General features: G+C 41.2%; 1 protein-coding gene across 1 annotated transcript; it reads right to left on the bottom strand.

Annotated features, from left to right (window-relative positions):
- Nucleotides 1-3,587: 3,587 nt before the first annotated feature.
- On the bottom strand, nucleotides 3,588-21,052 carry LOC310995791 (HHIP-like protein 1; the record flags this gene model as incomplete). Its single annotated transcript, XM_083984924.1, has 14 exons — nucleotides 3,588-4,351; nucleotides 6,406-6,834; nucleotides 6,930-7,012; nucleotides 7,267-7,348; nucleotides 8,168-8,313; nucleotides 8,434-8,560; nucleotides 8,957-9,031; nucleotides 9,447-9,587; nucleotides 9,764-9,876; nucleotides 12,519-12,662; nucleotides 12,787-12,912; nucleotides 13,050-13,329; nucleotides 14,473-14,737; nucleotides 20,741-21,052. The coding sequence occupies 14 exons, from the start codon at nucleotides 21,050-21,052 to the stop codon at nucleotides 3,588-3,590; spliced, it is 3,087 nt and encodes a 1,028-aa protein (XP_083841050.1).
- Nucleotides 21,053-21,894: the final 842 nt, after the last annotated feature.

Genomic DNA, 21,894 nt, shown 5'->3' with positions numbered 1-21,894 from the left:
GAGGCAGAAGCAAAAATTACTGTAACATTGTAGGCTACTATAAACAAAGAGCCTGAGTGATATTTAATTTAAACCAACCTTTAGAGTGAGGTTGTCCTTGACTTGGGTGTCTGTAATACTCATACATTTGTATTATTCAAAATAAATATTTAGTGCAAAAGTAGATTTCTGTCATCTTGCCACAGTTTGCTCCAGTTGCTTCTTGTCTTAAGCTCCAAAATAAGACTCAAATATTTTTTTTTCTTCTTTCAGGTCAAAGGTCCCCGATGATGCTCTCAGGCAATACAACTATGAAAAACACAGGGGAACACAGACTTAACAGACACACACATATGCCCATGCACTTCTGCTCTTCATTCATTCTTGCTCTGTTTAAAGGGACAACGAGGAGTTTCTATTTGGTTATAAAAAAGTCTCTCGTTAAAGCAGAAGTAAGCGATATTTTTGTGTTAATATAAGTCTTAAATAGTTATATCTTCCGACAGCAATCACTTACATAGAGTGTTTGGACCGAAACACGGGTCTGTCAGTCACTCTGCTCTGCTCTGAGCCGAGGAGAAAACTTTTCTCGTATCCTACAAGTTTTATCCAATGAGGAGAGAGAACGGCATGAAGGGCTGTGTGTGCAGCCAAGGGATGCGCGTGAATGTGGTGACGTAGGGACGACAAGACGTTATGGTGCGTTCAAGGCAACTCGTAACTGGTGTATTTCCGATCTGTGAAGTCATACCAGTTCGATCTGGTACAAGTTCACGGGTCGGAAGTTACGAGTGGCCGTTATAGTGACTTCCACAGGTAAAACAGGTCGGAAAAACACGAGTGGGTTGCCTGAAACGCTACAAAGTCGTAAGTCATGACTTGAAGCTGTAATTTACGGTTTCAAAAGCCTGCCTGGAACGCAGCATTAGCCAAAACGACCGGATCGCTTACTTCTGCTTTAATGTGGATGAATCTCCGCTACCCACACTTGTTACACATTTTCGATAAATATATAATTTTGTCTCTATCGTTATTTTGTTATTTTAATTAATGGTGGAAATGCTGGGCGAGCCGACCAGCTTTTCCTTACTTTCGGTTTCGCGGACGCTCATGAGAATAACGCCGCCGTATTGCCGTTTATGGTCGGGACTACGACGGTAACTGAACCTCTTTGAACCTCTGACTTTAATTCTTGATGAATGAAAACATGAGTCTGTCTTGCGCCGGTCGAAGAATTCTACGGTGCGCGCGGAGGCTCATAAATGTAGTGTGAAAACGGTTCACTTTTCCAAAACTCCTCGTTGTCCCTTTAAATGGGATTGGACCTTATTAAAGGCACAGTATGTAATATCTGCCACTAGAGGGCTCTCAATTAAAACAATATGGAAAGACCGAGCATGGCAACGTTTTCTTCACAACCTTTGCCCTTAGCCTCTCTCAGTTTGGATCATTCAGGAGGTCTTTTACTTGGAACAGAATTATCTGCAGATACCATGGTCCAGGGGGTTAAAACCAACAGAAACACAAAATAAAGGAGCTTATAGTAACATTTAAAAAAAAAAATCTGTGATTCATGAATACACTCTGCAGGGGCTGGGAAGTTTTGCCTTTACTCTGATAACTTCAGCTCCAGATGTACAGTGACTAAAATCGTTCATCTTGTCAAAATAAAGTTGAAAACAACCAAGGTGTAAAAAAAGATATTCTTTAGAATGTGTCTATAAATGTATTGCTTTTGGCAGCCATGATTAAAATCAATCAAGCACACAAACATTTTCACATTTAAACATTAAGTTTTACATTATAGTGCTGAATGACATCACTGCTGTGTGCATGGACTCCTTCAATGGACTTGAAACTTCACATCCACAGAGGTCAAGGTAAGCTAAGTTTCATTATCATCATATATTTTCTATTCAAGACTCATCTACTTTCCACTGCCTGGACGCTGCTTCTGTCATTCATGTTTACTGAAATATATGCTTTTCTTTTTTTTTTTTGTCAAAGTATATTAAGAAAAAACATTCAGAAACTGCTGATGTGTGCTGCCTCGCAACTGACCTGTGATGCTTTTACAGCTACAGTACAACCCATCAGCACTGTCTGAAGCGCTGAATTTCATAGGGCAGGACTGCTGGACCTTCTCACCCCCAAAACAAATTCTGTTTCACATAGCAAGTTGTTGTTGAATATTTGACATGCCTGTAAGGTATCTTCTCCAAAACTGTGTGTAACACAGGCAGAATATTTACATGGGGGTAAAGTTTCTGAGTACGCCTCCATCCTTCAGCTCATAAGAAAACGCATACAAAGAATAATCACAAGGAAATCACTTTACTGTTAAATCTCTTTATATAAAACTGGAAACATTTTTTACATTCATCATACAGAATGCCCAGCATTTCCTTTTCAAAGCTCTTTAGTTTTGTTTGTTTTTTTCTTCATCATAAAACTACATTCAAAAAGGTATCAAAATGCAAATAGAAAATAGACCAGCTGAAACTATACAGTACAAAAATACAAACATCTTCTCAGAACACAGCTGACAGGATTTAACAGGATTAGGCAGCTTTTCTCGTGTAAATATGTAAACAGAGCAGGTTTTTTCAGAACTGTCTTACTCCCTTTTGGCCAGTTTTGGGTAAACTAACATTTGTAAATCTGAGAAAGTAGTGAAAAGATGTTAAGACGTAACAAACATGACTATTTTTCAACTACAACACGAGTGCATTGTCCTGTTGACTGAAGTGACAGGTCACACCAGAGAGTGGCACAGCATTGAAATAAACGTAGCTTGAAGCTATAGACTCTGATGTAAAGACCATTTTCACTCATGGTCACTAACCACACAGTTAGCACAGTTATTTCAAGGGACCGTACTTTTACCATCCACTCTTGTGTCATTACTGGCAGTAGCAGATGGAAATCACGGCATGTCTTATTTTGTGGAGCAGTTTACACTTTGGGAAGAGCAAAGTTGGAGCTATATAAATACAGAGGGTCTGATGTGTGAATTTGCAAAATTCACATTTTCACACAGATTTATTTTGCTTCTGCAGCCCTGTTGAAATATAACCTGATTAGATTGAAATTGTTGCTCTCACGAATGATGATTTGACCAAGTCATTACACAAGGGTTAAGAAGAGTTCTGCAGATTCCCTTGGCTGGTTACTGTCACTTTTCACTACAATCATTTGTGTTACTGCATGTGCTTGGCTAGTTTTTACACAACAGTGGACTGAGTGAGTTTTGGAGAAACTGTCTTCAAATACGATCAGACAAAGCTGACAAAAAGCACCAAACAGAGACATACATGCACCTCCTTCACACTTCTCTCTTCCTTGTTAGAGGTGCATGGTAAGAGCTGTATGGTGGTGCAGATGGACAACTGAGTATTAAGCAGTGGGTGGGAATAATAAAAAAAAACATCATCAAGCAAAACAGGCAAAAAAGAAAACAATATGATTCATGGAGATTTAGAGAAACTGACTTAAACATTCATGCTTAAAAATGTGCAGTATGTTTTTCATCTTTTAAACCTTCTAAAATTATTGTATAACAATAATGTCTTCCTTCCTATGCTTTTTCTACTTTTCAACCATCTACGCTAGCCGCAAATCACCCCGACATCTTCCCCATGTGAGCAGTTGTGTTTCCCGACCCTGGATCTCTTGCACTCCAGCAGCGATCTCTCACCACCCTCACACTCCACGTCATCCAGAAAGATCCTGACGCTGCTGTCAGCCTCCCCCAGCGCGGCCCTCTTCATGACCGCCAGAGCCGTCGTGAAGCCGAGCTGTCGACACACCACGGTGCCTGCCTTGCTGGTGAAAAGGTCATCACACACTGTCCCCCACTCTCCTCGGATAAAGATCTCCACTCTGCCCCGGTCTGATAAACCGTCAGCGCTCACCAGTCGCACAGAGCCAACCCTCAGCCTCCTCCCTCCTCTTCCTCTTTTGTAATCTCGACCTCTACCTCTTCCTCTGGGCCTCTTGTATATTTGATTTCCCTCCACGGCACCTTCCAGCTTCTCCCCAAGCCTCAGCTTCTCTTCCTGCACTTTAGGCATCATGGTGTTGGTTGGTGGTCTCTGTGGCTTGTAGGAAGATACAGTTGGTTTCTGGCTCCAGTATGGCGGACGTGGTGTGGTCAATGCTTCGGGACGCTTGGGGTAGCGTGTAGGGGTCTGGGATTGTTTTAGAGATGTTGTGGATGGAGAAAGAGGAAGCTGAGGTGTTGTATAAGGTTGGGAGGTGGTACTAGGGGGATACGGACGAGTTGTCCCATGTCTCCTTGTTGGATGTGTAGTGATGATTGGAGTTTGAGCAATCCTAGAGGAGACTGTCGTCATGACGGTTGTGCGATAACCTGAAGGAGAGACAGAATCACCCTCTTTATTTAAATATGTGGTTTAACAATGTATTAAGACTTTTTCCCACAGAGTTCTACACATTTATTTAGGGTAAATATGAAGCTACTGGTCAATAAGCTAGCCAACAGTTGGTTAACTTAGCCTGTAGCACAAAGACTGCACAAAGAAAGGAAAAACAAAATCCCTCTAGCCTGTGAATATTCTCATTCATCCAGGTCATAGTTATCTCAAGGAAATTTCAATAGAACGCAACTGGACTTGGTTATTTGTCTTTGAAGACGTTTAGTCCCAGCCTGGTCAGATGCGAGCATGAACTGATGAAGCCTCTTGGATGAGAGGTGAAACGTCCTCTAAGACAAATAACCAAGTCCAGTTGCGTTCTATTGAAATTTCCTTGAAAATTCCCTCTAGCTTTACTAACAACAATATAGTAGTAGGCATTTCTCACTTATTAAGGTAGGTTTAGATGTGTTGGTTGCCATGTCATCTTGTAAGACCAGCTGTTTTCATTTTTTATGCCAGGCAAAGCTAACTGGTCAAACATGATCACAAATCAAGTGGTGAATTACACAGTGAGCAGGTTTCCTAACAGCTGCTCAGAGAACTCCTTGAAGTCCGAAAAAAGAAAAGACATAAACACAGACACACAAAGATGAATGTCCAAACTGAGGCTGATGCAGAACCATTTATTAAAAATAAATAAAGCCAATGTACCTGATTTAACTTAAAGTAGTGCAAATACTCGAGATACATATAAGCACCTTTAATCCTGCTTTATACTCTTGTACCAGCCAAAGAATAGCATAAGCAGGGGTTGAATTTGGGAAAGAAGGCCACTTTAGCCAATTCCACTTTACCTGAGTTCAGCATTAGCTTGTGCAAAAGGCTCAATCTCCAGTTTATATCTGCACAGGAAAACGTATTCATTTATAAATTGCCCTGTAGTCAAAACACCCCTAGCTGTAATTAATATTACAAAACTTTAAAACTATATGACTGCTTTTAACAATTAATTTGGTGAGTACCACTCTAATCTCTTGACAATTTAGAGGATCTTGTGATGTTTTTTTGTTTTTTTTTAAAGCTCTTGCGGAGTTGTTGCAAAATAAGTGCAAAGACTGATAAGATGCATACATAAAAGAACAAGATTGTATCAAAGAATTGCCTGGATATGGATGCATGGAGTCTCGTAAAAGGTTAGAAAAAAACCCATTGTATTTAATGACAGCCTTTAAAAGAATTCAAATTTGTATTTACATAATTTGATTGTGTTATAAATCTACAATATAACTGATCTGATCTCTTAAGTATAAGTGCAAAACAACCCACAGAATAATTTATAATAAATATATTATCTCATTTACAGAGCAAACCTACTTTCTATTTTACTTTCCTTTATTTATTGCCTCACAGTTTAGCACCTGTTTGATTATCTGTTTCTAATTTTACCATGCAAAGAAATTGTCTAAAATGGCTACATAGCTCATCTCTACCGTAATGCACATGCTGAAAAAGCAAAGAATTCACATAATTTTCATTATTGTTGTGTATACAATATAGCTGTGATGAGGCTTTAAATGAAATTATATAATGGCCAAGATTGCACTGTGATAGAGTCCATAGCTACACTGCAGTACTGACACGGAGCTGATTTATAAATCAAAAAGTCCTTTTACATATTTACAGTAAACTTAGCTGCCAGTTTAAATGTCATATTTCATATGATTATATTTTGATATACAGTAAGTAGTGGAATGATTTATAATTTTAAAGGAAATTGCAAATAATCTTCCAATTGAGGCTGGAAAATACTAGTTTAGCTATTGACATATAAAAAAGTGGAACAAAAATAGAGTGCATAAGAAGAAATGAGCTGGTTTGACGCTAGTGGCTTCTCCCCGAGGCAAGGTGTGTACTGCTTTTCTGGTAGGTTTAACGTTAGCCTTAACAGTCGGCACAAGGGTTGGATAAGTCGGGGACCAAGTGGCTGAGTTAACAGTTGATCTAGGAGATGGATAATCTGTGGAGCTGGCCTGGTGACCAGGTGCACCAGTGGGCCTACCAGAGGGCGTGGTTGCCGCGGGAGTTGTTGCCATGGCCGTCTGGACAGTTGTCGGTTTGATTCTTGTGGCTTTGGTTGTTTTTATTGTTGTTGCTTTTACGGCTGATGTTGTCGGTGGCACTGTTGTCTTTCTTGTTGGTTTTTTTGTAGTCACTGTTGTTGGTAATAGTGTTGGCTTGGTTGTTGTTGTTTTTCTTGTTGTTGTTGTTGTTGTTGTTGTTGTTGTTGTTGTTGTTGTTGTGGTCGTTGCAGCTGTCGGTGGTGCTAACTGTGTTTTTCTTGTTGTTTTTCTTGTTGGCATTGGTGGCTTTATTATTATTATAGGCTTTCTTGGCGACTTTTTTGTTGTAGTTGTTGTTTTTCTTGTGGTCGTCGTGGGAACAGCTGTCGTGGTTGGTTTCTTGTTGATCACGAACTCTGCAAACACGAAAAGAAACAGTGGACAATATAAAACCTATACCGACTTTGAAACATACTACTGTATATCCTCATAATTTTAAGATCTTCTTTACCTTCTTTGGGGTGGAAGTGAATCAGTTTTCCCTTTATTTGAACATGTGAAGGTTTGACGTTGCATTTTCCTGGGGCAGCTCGTCTGTATGGTCAACAGGGAAAAGATTAACACATCTAACCATTTTGATGTTTTTTCAGCACTGTATCTTTGAAGGGACTTTTAGATAATAATAATTATTTATTGTGTTTGAAGAGTTTTTGTTAACTGGCTTGAGCTGCAGTCAAGGTCTCAAGTTAGTTTCTTTTCACAGCTGACCCCCCCAAATTAAAATGAAATGTAAGAAATATTTGCACCAAACACTCCTGTAGTCGTTAAGAAATGCTTTAAGAAGCTACCTGGAAGGATCCACTATCTTGTAGATGACTCCTGCTCTGGCTGTGGCACTTGGGGTTCCTGTGGCTAAGAAATATAGCTCACCTAGGGAGATGGACAGAGCAAAGAGCAATTGTTAGAGAACAATAAGAAATGGGGAGAAAGAGGGAAGCGGAAAAAAATACAGAGAGAAGTGGGAGAGCAAGAGCAAGAAAGTAGCGGAGACCAGGAGAAAACATGAAAGGGAGTTGGAGGGTAGTTGGAGGGGAGAGGATATAAATTCAAAAACGTGTGCCGTGGTAAAAATGGGGGATGGTGTCTTGCAGTGAAGGGGCTAGGACTTTGCTTGAACTTTTAAACTTAAATCTCCTCTGGAGCACTTTCAGTGGGAGGATAGAGATTATCTCAGGCCAGCAGCATGTGTGCAACCCTCCCTGGTATAAGTGAGTCTGCTCTCTTTAATCCAAGTCAAACCAAACCCTCTACTGGAACATGTAGACTACTCTGGCACTTAAGTAAATTGAGATATTTACATGGCTTGTCATCATTTGTTCATTGTACATTATTTTTAAATTTTCAAAGAAGCCTTGAGGTACAGTAGGTTTCCTGTAAGATTGTTTTCTACTTTTTCTATTTCTTAAGAAATAATAATTTGGTTACACTCATTGGTTCAAAATGCGAAAGTGTTTTGGCTCAACAAAACCTCATTAAAGATCCATCAAGATTGTGATAATCATGATATGCTGATGATGAATTTACCACCAAAATATGTTTTCAAAACACCTACCACTTAATCTTATCACTGAATGTAACCAAAACAAACGTTCCCACACATGAATGACCTTGGGATGGCCTGTTCTTACTTTATTTTATTGTTGGTAACCGTTATGCAACCATTCCCCCTGGATAAAATGTGGTCATTACCTGCCTCATCCTCAGCAAAAGAGATGATGTATTTGTAATAACTGTTGATGAGTTTTGGGAATCTGCAGGTCTGGTCTGTTCCCATACAGATCTCATTGTACTGCCATTCACCTGTGTTGGCATCTTCCTTTAAAGACATCAAACGCCTAGAACATACATCACAACAAGTATGTCACTATTTACATTTAGGCATTTAGTGTATTTATGAAACAGTGCAAGTCCAACTCACTATGTATAATGGTAATGAGAGAAGAAGAAACACATACCCACTCATGAAATCTCCAAAGATGTAGAGTCCATTGAGGTTGGGCATCTGACAGCCTCTGTAGATGTATCCTCCTGTCACCGATTTGCCCAACTTGTGGGGGTAGGCAAAGATAGGCAAGATGTCATCTACATACACAAAGAACAACATATCACTTTATTCTGTCTATCACATAAAAAGAACACAATCTTTGACATGTAATACTACATGTTAGATCCATAGAGAGATAAAGGTTGTGCATCTAATGAAAAGAACAAGTTAAAAGGTTTTTTAGCCTGAGCTCAAAAAGCACAAACTTGTTCCAACATAAATGACAAAGTAGAAGCTTGCAGAGCAGAAAAACAACATTTTTTTTTTTTACTATTTAATCTGTCTCAGAAGTGAAGCTCGTAAAAGGTGAAAGTGAAAAGAAATGTCACAGCTCACATCACATCCATTTTGCAGAGGCCACTTTGTGTCCCTCTACATGAACATTAGATTCAGTTTATGGAGGATAAAGTCACAGACCCAGGAACTGGACTCACCTAGAGATGAGTTTCGGCAGAGTTTGTGGTCGTAGCAGCTGAATCCCTCTTTTGCCCTCCATCCATAGTTTCCTCCTATAAAACATGTGTCGACACAGTCAGTACACACTGTTTCTTCTAATTGGAGTTTCTTCATAATACAGTGAATATACTGTAAATATACTTTTTGTCTGACATGGCTATTGTCTGGGTGGAAAAAGAAACTTGTAATTTGATGTTTATTTGCTGCCTTTTTTGGAACTAACCAGAGCCATTCGCCTTCACTGTTAGAAAGCACCCTGAGATTAAGCTGTGATGTCTGACTCACTGTCTGTGCGGTCTCTCAGAGAGCTGCTTGGTACCATGTGGGGATGAGTTAGAGATAATGAGAGCCGTTTCATGTGCTGCCACAAGCAGCAAAACAACTTCCAGTGAGATCTTAAACGTGTTTGTGCTAGAAAAGTAAAGCCAACTGAGACTGAAATGCTGCTTCAAACTAAAATCATTGTACCTTTAACAATGAGATCCACCTCTTCATATTTGTTTTGGCCCACGTCGCCACAAAACATTCGACCTCTGCCTCGGCCTGTAGCAGGGTCACCGCGGTCAATGGAGCAACGCCACATGTTGCGGACTCCATAGGCATAAACCTCTGCCATGAAACAAGAGAAATGTACTTCATTATACTTCCTTTACACTTTTGAAGTGATTTTGCACTCAGCACGGCTTAAATTGTTTAGTTTTTTTTACGAACACACCATTCATCTAAAATGCTCTTTTTGTTTTTTTAATCATGGTTGTGTATGATTTTAGTATTATCTGATTTACCAGGTAGTGCATCTTTGTCCCTCAAAAACGGGTTGTCGGATGGAATGCTGTACGGGGCTCCATCGTCATTGTTGTCGACATCAATACGCAGCGCCTTGCCGAGAAGTGTTGACCTATTAGACACAAGAAGTAAGTACACGAGAGAGCATGTGAAAGAGAAGGTGGCTTTTCAGAGGAAGGGTCAAGGCCTTGCGTCTGGCATTCATTTTTCTTTCCAGTTTCAGCTTCACATCTTTTACTTTCACACACAGGTCTTTTGTAACAGCTCCCTTAAATCTTGTGTGCAAATCATCACTGTATGTCTTCCTCTACATCCAATGTCCTGTCATTGGTTACTATCCACTGTTCATCCATCTGAACTAAATCTTTTAGTTTGTCCTCCCCCCCTTTTCCAGTCTAGAAGCCCCCTCCTCCCCGGTCGTTTATTTTGCACTTTTTTTCCCTCCCTATCCCCCAGTCACTGTCCCCTTATACCCATTTTCCACTCTTCCCAGACTCACACTCCACTCTTACTCTCTCTCTCTCTCTCTCTAACTCCCCTATGCATACCAGTGTGTGGCAGCTCGCACTGTGTAGTGTCAATATTAGACTTGGCAGGGTGTACCCTCCGTCATTCCCAGAGAGGCTAATGCAGCATGTCAACAAAACCCCTCAGAAACTACAGTAACTAGCCTCGTGGCTACACTATGAGATCTAGTCTCGTTTCCCCAGAGGTCTAGTCTAAGGAAAAGGTGTCAGCATCTCAGCAAAACCATACAGAGTAATAAAGTTTATCCTTAACCTGCTGCTCATAGCACTAAATGCAGCTTCCTAAACACAGTTTTTTTTCCCGAGGGGAAATAGAGACATTACATTTAGCCTCACCATCTCTATGACTTTTAAAGATAGCATTTTTGGTTTTATTTTGGTTTAAATATCAAAAACACATCTCATTTTGTTAGTTGTAGTAAGTTGTTTGTCAGCTCCACAACGCTCAGTGTAATTCTTGGAGTATTGCGTAATGTGTATACAAGACTGGAGCAGCAGCCTTATAAATATGCCTCTGACCATTTTATACCCTTTGGCAGTGATTAACAAATGAGAATGAAGAATGACAGGTGTTTCCAGTTGAATGACAAAAACATCATTACACTGAAAAAAACAAGCACATAATAACATCCACATATGCACACGCAGCACTCAAACTTTGTGTTTCTATGTAATCATATTGGCACAACGCATATTGCCTTAAAGCAGATATCAGCTTCACGGCCGTTTCGGCTAATGCTGCGTTCAAGGCAGGCTTTTGAAACCGTAAGTTACAGCTTCAAGTCACAACTACGACTTGGTAGCGTTCCAGGTAACCCGTAGCTCGTGTTTTTACCATCCTGTTGTCTGTGAAAGTTCCCTATAACGGCCACTCGTAACTTCCGACCCGTGAACTCGTACCAGATCGAACTGGTATGACTTCACAGGAAGGAAAAACACAAAGTACGAGTTTCTTTGAACGCACCATGAGTTAGCAGCCCCCGCCCTTGTCAGGCATCAATTGGTCCTCGTGCTACGTCACCACATTCACGCGCATCCCTTGGCTGCACACACAGCCCTTCATGCCGTTCTCTCTCCTCATTGGATAACACTTGTATCCCACAAGGAAAATTTTCTCCTCGGGTTACAGCAGAGCAGAGTGACGGAGAGACTCGTGTTTAGGCTGAAATACTTCATGTAAGTGATTGCTGACGGAAAATAGGACTATTTAGGACTTATATTAACAAAAACATTCCACTGATATCTGCTTTAAGCCACAGCTAGTCTTTCTAGTTTGAATGAGCCAATTTATTATAATGTAAAGGTTGTGCGGCTTGAAAGGTGAGTAATGTGTACCAACACAGTAAAAGACCAAAAATGCCCTGCAGCCCCTTTAATAACATTTCATTTCATTACATACACTGCTGTTGGCATAAACACATCCTGCCACCTCTCCTTGACTTGTTGGTGATGTTACATCTCCAATCAGCATCTATGCACTGCCACTGAATATGGGAGACTGTTGCTCTCTTATTATTGAAGCAACAACTCTACACAGTCAAAACTATGTATTGGGGTGGGGCCAATTTTGAAAATCTTGTAAGAATTGATTGTTGAGATCTCAATGAAGTAGGGCCTTTGGAGTTGGGCAGATTTCAGAGATAAATGTTTTTTTTTGTTTTTTATCTTTGGTATTTTATAACTAGACCGCTCCAGTATATCCTCATTTTATGGGAGTTTTTATGAAGTGGAAGACAAGTGGTCTTTTATGTTTGTCACTTAGAAACAGCTCTGAATTTTGATCTCCATAATTTTGATGCTTTTTATTAGACTTTACTTAACTGGAATTTAATTGCCTGGAGATAATAAGAGACTGACTCTAACCGCACTTTGGTATTTTGTTAACGTAGCTGACGCCTCTGTGTCGAGGAGATTTTTAAGGTTTTCTTTAATCAGCAGTTTCTTTTTCAGTGTAATCTAATGGGTGTTTTTATCCAGGTTAATCATTTTAAATTACACAGAGTTCTGATGCTTTGAAAGATTAATTGTAATTATAGGGGTTTTTTTACAAGTTGGGTGTCAAACCTTTCCTGGGCTAACATCAAAGGTTTGCTACATATCTCAGATTGTCTTTTTTTCTTGGCATGAATATGTGTTTTGTCAGGACAACAGTGCACTAGGATTTGATTTTAGGTGTTAGCTGATATCAAAGTCTATCCTTGAATTAGTTCAATTAAATCATATTTACTTGTTCTGTGAGTTGCCAAACTTTCCAAAAGGGTCTCCAGCTCGACCGCCATCACCGATGAAGATGTACAGATAGCCGTCGTGGCCAAACAGGAGCTGCCCTCCGTTATGGTTGGAGGCTGGTTCCACCACCTCAAGGATGGTTCTGTACCAGAGCAGATAAAAGATGAGTATACACATACAAAACTACGCAGCCTACAGTATGTGCACTTCACACGGACAAAGTATCATGAAAAGTTTTTCTCTTTGTTCCCATTTGTACTTTTCACCTCTCAGAGGAGTGGTCTAGCTGGTTTTCATCATGTGTTGACAGTGTGAACTCGCTGATACGTATCCTCTCCTCCTTCTTGACAGACACAGAGTAGTAGACATAGGCTTTTCTGACTGTCGTGAACCTAAGTACAGAAGAAGGGACAAATGTTAATGTCATGCTTTACGCAGTCACCTTTATTTTAAGAGTCAAAAGTGCGACAAGCTGAGCACTCCTAACACCAATCCCCTGTTGGGTTCTGTCACATATGAAAGCATGTACCTTGGGTGCAGGGCCATGCAGAGGAATCCCCTCTCGTCTCCAGCCCATGGCGATGTCAGGACAGCCCGGGTGAGGTTGAGGAAAGGGCGGTCGATCCTGGAGCCGTTGGCCAAATACACCCAGACATAACCCAGCTGCTCGGGCACAAAGAAGCGATGAGTTCCATCATCTGCATGGATCATGGCCACAGGGTTACGGAGGCCGTTGGCAACCTCCTGTAAACACAACTCCAGACAACCTTCTGGATCCTCGCGCACCAAGCCGAGGTTCTCATTTAGCTCTGGAGATGGAAAAGAAGAGATATAAAGGAAGAGTTGTTATTAGATTTCGGTTTGTTGTTTCTTCCTCTTCTCCACATTGTTACCCAGACTGCACACACACAGAAGTAACAGGCTGGCATTGCTACAAAAGTAGTAATGCCAGCCTGTTACTTCACTTCACTTGTCCAGACTGAACTCTACAACTATAAATGCACGACCATGAAAATGTGTACAGACATTAATGGCTCTCCGGAGATGAATATTCATTCTCACTGTTAGATCAGACTCATGTATGAGTGCTAATTAGTGTGTGCGCCTGCTGGTGAACATAAAAACATCCCTCACAGAGCCCTCTCCTTTCCCCTCCTCTCCTCTCCTCTCCCCTCCTCTCCTCTCCCCTCCTCTCCTCTCCTCTCCTCTCCTCTCCTCTCCTCTCCTCTCCTCTCCTCTCCTCTCCTCTCCTCTCCTCTCCTCTCCTCTCCTCTCCTCTCCTCTCCTCTCCCCTCCTCTCCTCTCCTCTCCTCTCCTCTCCCCTCCTCTCCTCTCCTCTCCTCTCCTCTCCTCTCCTCCCCTCTCCTCTCCTCTCCCCACCCCTCCTCTCCCCTCCTCTCCTCTCCTCAGTATATTTTTGAACTGTCATTTTCTGTTGTACTTTGTAGTTTGGCCTTGGTGTCTCGCACTCTCTCTGTGTTTCCGCAGATCCACCGGAGCTCCATCTCTCTGCACCAGCCGCCGCCTGCATCGCCCCCCTCCCACCCTTTCCCCTGCTGTTAGACCGGCCTCCCCTCCCTTCCCATGGTCCAGTCTACCACCCAGTAGACCCCCCCCCCCCACCAGAGGCTGCCTTCATCAACTCCTGCTAACATTTCCATATTTCCCACACTCCGTGTCATAAACTGTAAACTGTTTTCTTGTCTGTAACAACATCTATTGCACGTCTGCCCGTCCTGGGTGAGGGATCCCTCCTCTGTTGCTCACCCTGAGGTTTCTCCAATTTTTCCCTGTTAAAAGGGTTTCCATGGAGTTTTTCCTCAGTCGATGTGAGGGTCTAAGGACAGAGGATGTTGTTGTGATGCCATGTAAAGCCCTTTGAGACAAACTGTTTGTAAAAACGGGCTATACAAATAAAATTGCCTTGCCTTGCCTTGCCTGCAACAACGTACCTGCATTGGTCAGTACATTTGGATAGCAGTACTGTTTGTCTTTCAGCTCCAGGAAGTCACAGAACCTTGTGCGATCGTCTTCTATTGCTGCCGTCAGGTTTGCAAACTGCTGCAAACTCCCGATGCTCTCCATGACCAGACTGAGTGTGTAGCGACACTGATGCCAGTAGTCAGAGCAGTAATCCCTGCACAGTCCGGGCACCACCCGCATTGGTGTGTTGGCGTCTTCAGCATCAAACAGGTGGGCAGCATATGGAGAACACTCCTGCAAAGGAAAAGAAACACAGTAAAATTATCTATATACTGTTTAGAGTATCTCAATACAAGTGTTAACATGCATAACTCGGCTTTTTACTGAATATGTGAAAGAAAATATAGCAATTGTTGTTTTTTGTCATCATGTAACTTAGAGGTTATAGGATGTTAAGATGTCAGAGATGTTAACCAAACATGCCACACTTTATACATGTGGAATATATCTGAGGGTCTTCATGCAAGCATGGAAACAGACTAAATCTCTCGATTATAGACATCTTTAAACCAGGAGTCATTGCACTTGTTGACAATGAATGAGAAAATATGGATAAAGGAGTGTATGAAATGGCAGTTAGGGCAAGAGAGATAGATTTATTCATATCTTGCATTTTATTATGTAATGTATCATTGCCTCATCGGGAAAATATCCAATACTTTTGATGAAAATGTTGCTCTTCAATAGATTTTTATGTTAACCCCTGTTAACCCTCTTTTAAGCCGCTTTGTTTATCCCAGTTAAGGACATGTATGCATCAGATAAGTGGAGGATTTGTGCACTTATTCCACCTCAGTTCCTCACCGCCTCACTCTAACTGGTCAGGCCTGGGTTATATACAGCTTGTCTGAGCGCTGCCTGGTATAAATGGATCCCAGGACGGTCCAGTCAGTTATTAAGTCACAACCACACTGTCCACACCCAGAATAGTGAGCTGCAGGCACAAGGGCGGCACAGCAACCAAATCATCGTGTGGTCGACTGGTGCTTTTTCACTCAGTGCCAGATCAACCAAACTGATCATCACCGGGAAGCAGAACCCAAGGAACAAACAAAGCATTTTGCATTCACTCATAAAATGCTTGACAGAGCACAATATGTAAATGCAACTGAGTGGATGGCCAAAAGATGCACGAACTGTAATCAAAAACCATGTCAGGAACGTTAGCAATTAAAATTCCCACAGGAGTGACAATGGTGGAAAAAGGAGGTTGGAGAAAACATAAAATCAATTAGATTAATAGTGGATCGTTGAGAGCAAACTTTTCCAAAGAATGTTTTGTGCAAAAAGTTTAAATAATTCAGCACACGTCAGAAGATCTCAGACTGACTTTAATTGCCTGTCTACAAAGCAGCTGCAACTTGCAGGCCTTGAAACCAAATATATTGCCGTCTCAAGTTCCTGCCTCACTGGATCACGATCTTACACTGAACCTCACCAAGTGTGACTACCTCTACTGCTCAAAAAAAAAACGTTTGTTGTACATTTTGATGTTGCAGCTCAGCTGCATATTGATAACTTACACACCTTAACACCATGGCATAGAAACCTGGTTGATTAAAAACATGTACACATAGACTACTTACACTGGCAAACTCTGTATCATAATATGCTCTTCTGTGCTTGCACCACTGTCCATAAATAATTTCGGCTTTTGCTTCTTTGTGCATGACAAGCCCAAAAGGCCCCATTAACTGTAACACCTTATTAATTATAGATACAACAGAGACAAAAGGGGAAGAAATTCATGTATGGGTGAGACACTGTATGTGCAGTTGCTGGTTTAATTATCGTTTTTTTCGTTGATGTTCCTGTTATAAACAAGTTATTACAAGTGATAAACCAGTTGAATAGCTTAGTACCCATGTTGCTACAAATTGTGTCCAGATTCATACCCCTTAAACTATGTATACTTTCTGAGGATGTCACTATCTCCATAGTAACAAAGATCCAATTAGTGAGTGAAAAGATGCTACTTATTCTACAGTTGACAATCTGCATGTTTTTCAGTCAAAGTAACCCTCTGATAGATGTGTACAACCATGTGTACATTACAAACAGAAACTGCTAATAGCTAATTTGGCACAGTATTAACGGTTAATAATAATGAATAACCTTTGTCAACCAATTATGTACAGTAGGGGGGCACAATTGTCCATTTTGTCTCAGGCGTGAAAACTCCTGTTGAACAAGACACACGTGGGCCCTTTGGTTTGCTGTGTTGTTCTTGTCAGCTTCTAAACTAAACAAAAATCTGACAGTAGGTCCATGACAACTTTTTATTTCCCTTTTCCACAGGGTTTAAAGCCTTGTTGATGTAATGTTTTTAAATCAAAGTGGCTAGGCATGTTTTATCTAATTTCGTGTTCATACAGTGGCATTAATGAATGACATCACTGACCAAAAACAAAGAGGTAGAGGAGCTTATGGTTACAGAGAATCTTTGTTAAATGACATGAAAATATATTTCTGGGCAGAGATCAAAGGCTTCCTGGGAAACAGCTTTGGCACTACAGACCAAAACAAAAGCTGAGTTCAGTCAAAGTGCTGGAGCTGTTGATGAAAGCAGTTTTTTGGAGCAAACTGGGATGTGGAGCAGATGGAAAGCAACCTAATTGATCCCTGTGTTCTCAACAGTTTGATTCATCTTTACTACTCAGAGGGCCACAAGTCATGCAGATGTTTCACAAAAAAAGGTATCTGATGGGTCTTGGGATACATATGAAAACCAAGGGGGAAAAAAATGAATGGTTCTTTAATTGGTTTATAATGCCCACTCATCTTTGCAGCTACAGGTTCACACTGTCTTCAAAAGCCACTCATTGTCTTATTTTGGGCCCTACTATCATAGGGTTGGATAAATGCATGTAACTATAAACAGCTGCTGCCTAACAATGCAGCCACTTCAAAATGCTCTAATTTGGTGTTTATGCTGTCCAGTTCAAAAGCAGACAGAGATTTAACCTTGAAAAGGAAATAAAAGCCTTTTTTCAGCTTGGCGTTTATCTTCCTAACTCCCCATATACTGCACCGTGGTCCACACGCCTGTGTTTTATTACAGCTGGGAGAGAAGAGAAGACTCGTGGCAAACAGATGGTTGGTAACTGCGTGAACTTGCACCTTAACTGGCCCCTAAAAGGGAGAAACTGAAAGAGACGCTGGCAGAAAGGAGAGATATTGAGAACAAAGAATGATTAAGTTCACTGTATGTGGATGCTAAGCTCCAGTAGTTGTGACTGTGGTTCAGAAAATCAAGAAGAAAACCAAACCAGCAGCTCAGTGCCGCGTGGCCTTGTGTTTGAGATTTGAAATTTTATGGTGCGTTCATTTTCAGCTGGGAAAGTTGAACATCTACAACTTTCTGCAGCTGTTAGGAGCAAGATGCATCATGCATCATCTTTTTTAAACTGTGTCTGTAAACAGTCTAAAACATGTAGCAACACATCAACTGTGCTTACAAGTGCTTTTAAAAATGTAACAGGAGAAACAAATTTTTATTGTTCTGTTAAGAGCATGCTAAATGTTTTTGAAGTGGCCTCAAGCGGGTTTCTGTTGGTTTTTGTTTCAATGTTGCATTTGTTCATATTAAATACTGGTTAAAGGGAAATGCTGAGCAATTGCTGCAGGTTATAATTCACACGCATGCACGCACACATTTCATTCTGCAGCTGCATTTAAGTGACGACTTGCTCAATAGGATATATTGATCTCCTTTCTTTAGGCTCCATAGGCTCAATTGTCGCTTTTATTTCTGCCACATTTGATCTGATTCTCTGCTTTCATGTGTCTCTCTGCCATTCTCTCATTGTTCCCCTCCTCCATTTCTCTCTCTCTCTCTCTGTTCCTCTCTTGCAGGAACTTGATGTATCCTGAACCCCTGGCCAGAGGAGGAAATGGTTGTTTATTTGGTCAGTTAAGCTCGGGGATCATGACTACCTCCCTCCTGTCTCCCTAACACACACACATACACATGCACACACACATTTGGTCACTCATTTTTCTCATGGCCTGTCTCTCTCTCTCTCTCTCTCTCTCTCTCGCTCTCTCCCTGTCTCTCTCTCATTCTCTCTATCTGTTTATGCATCTCTTTCTCTCTCTTCCCCCCTCTCTCTCTGTCACTGATATCAGGAAGCCCTGCAGGGCGGCTGGAACAGAGGGGCCTCAGTGTGGTGGGTTTACCCAGGATAAGTGCCCTGGCAGTGGCGTAACTTGACCACCTCTAGGGCCTCTTTTAATTCAATCTATCGACATAGGAGCAACCACAACCACAGAGAGATTCTTCAAAAAAAGACTTTAAAAATCTGAACTAATATTCTTAAGTCAAAGAAAGAAGAGCTACATATTTCTGTGCTATTAGAGCCAACTTTCTCTTTCACTCAAAGACTGAAAGTCGAGGAGGGAAAAAAAGGAAAAAAGTTTGGAACCAAAATACTTGTGTTTGCTTTTAAAATGACATTTAAGATAATTATGCTTAATTAAGGAATGAATAAATTGGACATAACTGTTTCTTCCAAATGGTTTCTCATGACTAAAATAGCTCTATGTGAGAATTAAAAGAAACACATCTAAGCTTCACATGTACACTGCTCTGAACTCTATCTCAGTAAAACTACACCAGCATTGAAAGTTGTACGTGCGCTGCTGTCATTACACCCAAGACACAGCCTGTGCTGCTTGGAAAGAACCACAGTAGGCTATAATTACCACAAAACCTATATTTTAGGAGTCAGAGGATTTGTCATCGACTTTACATAGCATATGATGTTTTGCCGGGAACACTTTCACTCCATTTTTTCCATTGTTGCCAGTGCTGATATCTAAGATGAAAGTGTTATTCATAGGACAGCCCTCAAGCCCAGTTGTTTTGGCGTCTGTAGAATGAAGATTTTATCTGAAGTTTATTGGCCAGGCTTGAACTGTGCTGCACCAATCATCCAATTTGCACTAAAGATCTGCACGTAGTTTGTGCCTGAGCTGCAAAGTCAGCGCTGTATTATGCAATCAGTGAGTGGGACTGGCTTCAAGGCTTTCTCTGTCTAAGTTTAGCGAGCTCAGAAAAGAAACTAAAATGCTAAAATAGAAATGGTCATTATTCCCCAACATTTATCACATAAGATTGCCATCTCATTTACTCTCAGCTCATATTTAACTTTATTTTGTCAGATTAATGCAGTATGAGTGTTTTTAATAACTGGTCAGCCTTTACTTCCAAGAAACTGTCACTGTTTAAACAAACTGGGCTGATTTCCTCCATAGAATCCATTCAGTGTTTGTCTGCTGTCACTGAGATTTTGTGTACATATTAATTCAGTTTTCTCATCAACAACTTAGTGTAACACAGGTAAATACTGCAATTATTCTAAATCTTGATGTAGATGTAGTTAAAACCGGAAAGTGTGTTTTATGAGACTATGAAAAAGTGCTCTTAAATGTGCTGTTAAATTGAACAGTCTTTCTCATACAGCTGTTATGCATCAGGGCCTGGAGTCCTGCTAACTGCTGCATATGTCTGTGACTCATGTGGGAGAAGATACTAAACAAATGCTGGAGCCTGGACGGAATGGAGCATGGTTTACCCTTTGTGGATTTACTGTAAGTGACAATTCAATAATTTGATATTCTGTTATTTTATTTGTGCTAATATGTGAATGGATGAATGGTTGTAATGTACACTGCATTATTTTGGTTACTTTGGTTCACACAGCGCAATTACAACCCAACAGGTCAAAAGCCCATGAGGACTTATAGTTAAGACAGTAGTACAGCTTTCCTAGCATGAGTAACTGCTGTCCACCAAATGCCAGGTTCTCCATGTAGCCATTAAACCACATGTTTTGTTGGTTCTGTACTCATGACAAACCAAACCACAGCTTCCTTTGGAGTGAGACAGGAACCTGTATTTCCAGGAGGTCTCAGTGTGGTGATTCAGTCTCCACTGGAATATAAATGGCATTATTATTACCTGACAAACAAACCAGAGGCATAAATGCTCTTAATACTCTAATAAACATGCTCAAAATATGTTCTGTGCTCATCTTACAGACCCCACTGTGTAATGCATCAACACCTATTTAGGCCTCCAAACACCCAAATGAAAAGTTTGTGTCGATGTGGATTGTATATAAAGAGTGCCATTTTGCTTCATAAAATATTGGAGTGTCACATAAGAAATGCATTTGATAAAATAAAATAAAAAGATGATAAAAAGCTGGGCCACATGCTTAATGTTTCTCTTACCTGGCAGAGGATGCTGCGGATGTACTTGCCGCAGGTGGCAAACCCTGAATGGTCAAAGTTCTCCATGATGGTGTAAAACCTGGCTGCGACCTCCTCATCTTTCTCCAAATCACAGCATCCAAACTTGGAGTATTCCTTGCAGAAGACCAATGGCTGCCGGGGCTCAAACGGAGGCTTGAAGTCCAAACACTGGGGGTGACAGCTCCCCCACCAGGCCTGGAGGAGCAGCAGCACAACTGACACAAGCAGGTGAGGGGAGAGGGTGTGCTGCAGGATGCACTGTGGGGCCAAATTACAGGTTTGTAGGGTCATGGTGTGATGTTGTTGTCTTTCAGTTCAGGTCTGGCTGTGTGGCTTTTGACCAAATGATTGCCATTAACCAAAGCAGCTTGGATGTGATCTTTCACGTGTCCATTAGCATCTGTCAGACTCAAACTTTAAATCCCTGTAATATTTTTAGAGTGTCTGATGTCCTCATTTGATGTCCTGGCCTCTGCAGTTTCAGGCAGCCATATGTTTTTTGTGTATGTGTGTGTTGGTAATGTGTGTTTATCAAACACACTAACCTAGCATCACACCTGCCCACAAGTTGGTCAGAGACCTACAAAATGCTCAGGATCGTGTTGGTTAAATCATGGACCCACACATCTGGTCTGCATGGTGAGCTGCCCCCTGTGATGTGTGTTTAAGGTCAAGCTGATCCAGGTCCAGTGAGTTCTTTTGATGGTGAGGTGATCTGCAGTTGCTTGGCAGAGCCAGTGTCCCAAGGTGTCCTGGATCACAGCACAAATTCTTAAATGAGATGAGGTTTCCAATCTTTCTGTAACTGGAGTTTAAAGTCCATTGGATGATTATTTCTCAAAAAGACATTGTCTGGATGCAAAGCAACCCAGAAAGCAACCCAGATTCTTGAAAATTGAAAGTTTCACCTTGAGACGAAGTTTCTGCAAAATATTTACTCCCAGCTTGAAGTCACTTGGCGAGTCCCGCTGTGTTTGCTCTGGACATGTGCTCACTTGCTGCAGCGGATGTAAGCCATACATGCAGACAGACAGCGGGAGAGAGTGAGAGAGAAAGTTCTTTCATTCACACACAGAGCCACGCTGCAGCCTTAGATCCCTCCCTCCTCACTTCTTTCCTCCTCCTCCTCCTGC

This window comes from Trachurus trachurus (assembly GCF_905171665.1).
Source record: "Trachurus trachurus genome assembly, chromosome: 13".
In the NCBI taxonomy this organism is placed as follows: Eukaryota; Metazoa; Chordata; class Actinopteri; order Carangiformes; family Carangidae; genus Trachurus; species Trachurus trachurus.
The sequence above is the reverse complement of the archived record's forward strand: the minus strand, read 5'-3'. Positions and strand labels throughout refer to the sequence as shown.